Raw genomic sequence first — 4,734 nt, 5'->3', positions numbered from 1 at the left:
CCTCTATCTCCTTTTGTCGGTGGTTAAGAGTAGCTGTGATGATACGTAACCCCATTCCCCATGTCCAGGGACTATTCCCGATGCCTTGCTTGGTCCTCTCCAACCGACTCCTCAGACGTGCCCTTGCTGTGTGGGGCACCTGCCACAGCGAGAACAAGACCTTGGCTGCTCCAGGGATATCAGTGATTCACGCTCACAAACAATGGGGAAACATTTCCAATGGAAAATCCCTCCCAGAGAAAATGATGGTCATCTCTGCTGTCACCCAGGTGAATCAAATCACTGAGGGGTGACCAGCTACTTGGATACCATGGTTCATAGTCCTGCCGGTGATGTCCTACGATCCCTGGCCAATCCTGCCAGCGTACAGGGAGGCCGAGACCTTGTCCAGCACGGGAGCACATCTGAAGACCCAAAATGGTCATGGTTTGACAGCAGGGAGAAAGCAGGGGAGAGTTTTTTTGATTGCTTTAAAATGTAATTAAAGAGCATCACCCCACAGGGCTAATATCAACAGTGCTTCCTCTTGACCTCGGAGCTGAGGTGCATCTGCAGTCAGGTTTCGAGTAAGAGAAGAAATTCAGAAGTCAGTCAGGATTGCACAGAATAACGCAAGAGCAGTGCGGGCAGGGGCTAGGAAGGGGGCTGCTGCTACCAGCACCCGTGGTGGGCAGCAGAAGGGACGGGAGCGTCTGATGCTGCACTAATCCAGAATCCAGAGGCAGATCTATCCCCCGAGCTAATATTTATTGGCCATTTGCCACCGCGAGCAACTGGTGCTAAGAAGCAATTACTGGTCTTCCCTCCTCACCGCAGCTCTGGTGGGGTCTGTCCCAAGCTCTCCCTGAAGGACAATGAAATACGGTGTCTTCCACCAGCGCTGCTGCTTTGAGGAGATAACCTGTGCAGCACAGACACGGACAAAGCAGGTGCTGTACAAAGCTGGCCTATTTGACCATCACATTCAGGAGAGAGACACAGAGGTCAGCGCAACCCTAGAACAAGCCCTGCAGCAGTTTCACGCAGGTGAGAGTCTTGACCAACGCAGCCCTGAGCCATCTGGGCAGATATACGTGTACAGAAACATGTATTACATAAAGTTACATATTTGTGGGTAAAGGTGTGTGCATATAGATATACATATATTCAAAATTCAGGAGATAACAAATAAGCTGAAAGGAATTTGCCTAAAATGGAAAACCGCCGTATTTTATATAGATAGATACACCCAAAGCTCACATGCACAGATATGTGACATTTTATGCCTCTCTAAGACTTTACTTGCAACTACCAGGAGACTGGCTTGTTTATACTCATAGCTACCTCAAGAGAACATTAAAACTTATGAATTAGGATGACTGATCTTCCTTTACGTAAGAAAGAGAGACTGCTTAGTGCTCTCTGTATATGCAAACTACATATACCAGATTTTGCATAAACACACAAAAAAATCATCATATTAATAAATGGCATATCAGAAAAAATCTTTCAGCTGTCCGCTACTGCTTTGCTAAAAAGTGTCAGACATTTTAATTCATTCTCTGTCAGGCTGACTGCAAAATGAAAAGAAAGAAAAAGGTTTTGTCTTGCAGTTCAAACAGCCATTTAATGTTTAACCAGTGTAGTGCGCCTTTGGTGCCGCACTGGAAAGAAAGCTGACTTCACCTTTTTGACACTGAACTTTCACATTCTGATTATGTGGTTCCTTATTCATGGAAATAACATCCTAACCATAGAATATATGATAATTAAACCTTGTTAATGGTCTTAAGTAAGCAATTTGAAATGCTTTTTCTGGTATGGTTCCTCCATGGGCTGACAGTAATCTTTTTGTCTGACATAAATATGCATATAGCCTCAATTACACTTCTTCCCTAAACCTCAGAACCACAATGCACGAATATGTTTGCTACATAAATAGTTTTGATGACTCCAACATGACTCACACTCCTAAGGACTCTTTACACGATTAAAAGTTTACAATATTATAATTTTTTCCTTGAGAAGCCCAGACCAGGCAGAGCCCTGAGCCCGGCTCTGCTGAAATCAAGGCAGGGCTTGAGAAGAGGCGATTCTAGTAGGAGAAAAACTGCTCTCGTAGCTACAGCCATCACAGGTCCTTCACAGAAATTGTTGTCTCTTGGGTTTGGACAACATCCAGCAGGATGGTTCAAATCACATCCTTTACCAAAAGAGCGTTAGCAGAGGCTATGGACGTGCTTCAGCTTTAAGCTCTGAAGCCACCAGGACTAACAACAACACATGAAACCAAAGGCACTGCTAAGCACCTGCAGGATCAGTGACTGAATTTCCAAAGTCAATGAAGTGACTGTCTCCATGGACAGAGAATGCGAAATCTCTAGTGTTGATCTGATTCAGGCAGAACTCGTTTTAATCACAACAGTTTTGATGTGGGTTGGACAAACCACACAAATCTGGGTAGGAGGACCACTGAAGCCAGCTGTCCTGCCCGTGAGACCCCGCAGCCTGCTGCCTTCTGCTCGCCCTGCCCGTACCCTCCTGTGCCTCCACGGCTGCCCCTTCTTGGGGGATCTCCACCACCTCTGCCAGGCGGGGGGACAGCGCTTGGGAGGCAGGCTGCCACTCAGAAAAGAGGAGGAGATGAAGGCAAGTGCTGCAATGAACTTTTCCCTCCTCTGCCCATAATAAGGAGTGAGCTCATGCCTGTGTCGGCTGGCGGCACTTTGCCAGGACGCAGGGCGAGTCGCAAAGGCGAAGAGTGAGAGCCAAACATCCATCACGGGTGATTTTACCCCGGATTGTTTAATTTGTTGGCCAAACCCACAAGACTCATAAAAGAAATCATAAAAGCTGCTAATTGCTCAGTGGGGATTTTTTGAATCCGTTTGTCTTTAATTCTAAGCAAATTATGGTTTACTGGAAATGAGTGACAAAACAAGGAAAGGTCTGGTCATATCTGCTTTTGGAAAGCCCTGAGATCTCAGTGACACTGGCGATAAATCATTGCCATTGACCATTCACCACTGTAGCTGCTTGCCAAAGCTGGCTCTAAACAGCTGCAAATTGTATAAATAGAAGTCAAATAAAAAACCCAGGATTGTCAGATGCAGTTCTGAGCCACTCCCTGTTTTCTTCTAACTAAAAAACTTATCATGCATATCCTATCTCTGTGTGTATGTATGTATATATGTGTATGTGAAACACTGGGGAAAATGAGATTCCCTATCTGTGAGATAGCATAGGAACACAGCCATTACCTTCCTAAAAACCAAAAACTCTTTTGCTCCCAAACATCGGAGCCCTAAAACTACCAGTAACTGAGTGACTGCTTATGTCCTGCAGGCACAGTGCAACAGACTCTCACTGCTGTTTGTTCAGTATCAGACAAGTAAGAGTTTAGTCCCAGATCTGGGACTAAATCTGAAAATCCAAATTTTCAGCTCCCTTTTGAGAAAAGGAATAGCAGACTGAAACAGTGGGGTTTTTGCTGCTCTTTATGTTTTCATTTTTGATTTTGATGCTGCTAAATAATTTTTACTTCTCTAGATGAGATAATGAAATCTGAAATAAGCCTGATTTTAAACTGTTGAATTAATTTGTAATTATTTGTTGAGTAAGGATGAATGCTCTTAGTGATGGGCTGTGAGAACCCTCTGGTTGAGTTGCTGCTTCAGCCATACTACGAGGGAGACTGGGACTATCCCCCAGATATACCTGATGCAATTGCTTAAAGAAAAAGAGAAAAAGTTTGGCTTTTGAAGTGGAAGAATTTGGGCCAAGTTTGAGGCCCATCATTGAAATATTTTCTTTGGAGGAAACTGCCAGGAGCAAGAGAAGCCAGAACCTCACCCCTGTCTGATGGCAGCTCAGAGTGACCATGGGCTGCAGAAGAGCGAAGCGGTTCCCCGCTCCCAGGCATAACTCCTCACATGAACACTAGATACAAAGAGAGACGATTAACAGGTCTGATCTTGCATGTCCTCTGCACACAGCTATGGTCTCCCTCATTTCATATGACTTTGGAAGTTACAAGGACAGCAGACTCAGGAATTAAATTAAATAGGTATCCTCCACCTCCACATCCACCTCAGGGACTGGCACTAAACGAAAGAGACTGGAGGCTAAAACACTAACACATTTAACCCAGCAGTTATATTTTGGAGCTCTTAACTCAGATTTTTCAAGATCATACATGAGTGGAAAGATGAAGATGAAATGACTCACCATCACCATCTGCTGAGGTGCAACCACTTTCCCCAAAACTGGTGTGGAGAAACAAGATGAAAATGCTCAATACTGTACTCGTCTGTGTCATCCTGAGCCCGCTGCATGTATGCAGTACATGTGTGTGCGAAACCTGCGCTCACTTACTTTATACTAGACGCAGAACAAACCCATTGCCTGATAAAGAGACCGCAGGCAAGGGGAAATGTAAACATGCCGACGAGGTTGACTAGTGGCAGAGAGCAGGAAGCCAGCGTGAAGATATTTGTAGAGCTTTTACTTTGAAACATGCTTCCCACTTCAAAACTAAGGACCTTCTGCATCAGGCCCACTGATTCATTGGGCCAAATCTGGTCAAGTCCAGTGGGTCAGGAGCACGTTTCATGGACCATGCTCCTGGCTTGGCTAGTTGGATTTTTGCTGTTGATTTCCCTGAGAGCATGGTTTGGTCCTCTCATCCACTTTCCTCTCAATGGAGGCACACAGGTCCAAGGGAGAAATATCTTCCAGCTATGAAACACTACGTGT

General features: G+C 45.0%; 1 protein-coding gene across 1 annotated transcript in view; it reads right to left on the bottom strand.

Moving 5' to 3' along the window:
- The window catches only part of IL7R (interleukin 7 receptor), a 15,483-nt gene extending 11,060 nt beyond the window's left edge, over positions 1 to 4,423 (bottom strand). The window contains exon 1 of the mRNA XM_009587898.1: positions 4,207 to 4,423. Within this exon, the coding sequence (XP_009586193.1) occupies positions 4,207 to 4,297 (91 nt within the window). The 5' untranslated portion in view covers positions 4,298 to 4,423. The remainder of the gene's footprint in view (positions 1 to 4,206) is intronic.
- Between the last annotated feature and the right edge of the window lie 311 nt (positions 4,424 to 4,734).

Source organism: Fulmarus glacialis, unplaced genomic scaffold (assembly GCF_000690835.1).
Source record: "Fulmarus glacialis isolate BGI_N327 unplaced genomic scaffold, ASM69083v1 scaffold14141, whole genome shotgun sequence".
Classification (NCBI taxonomy): domain Eukaryota; kingdom Metazoa; phylum Chordata; class Aves; order Procellariiformes; family Procellariidae; genus Fulmarus; species Fulmarus glacialis.
Note: the sequence above shows the minus strand (reverse complement) of the source record. Positions and strands in the feature narration are given on the sequence as shown.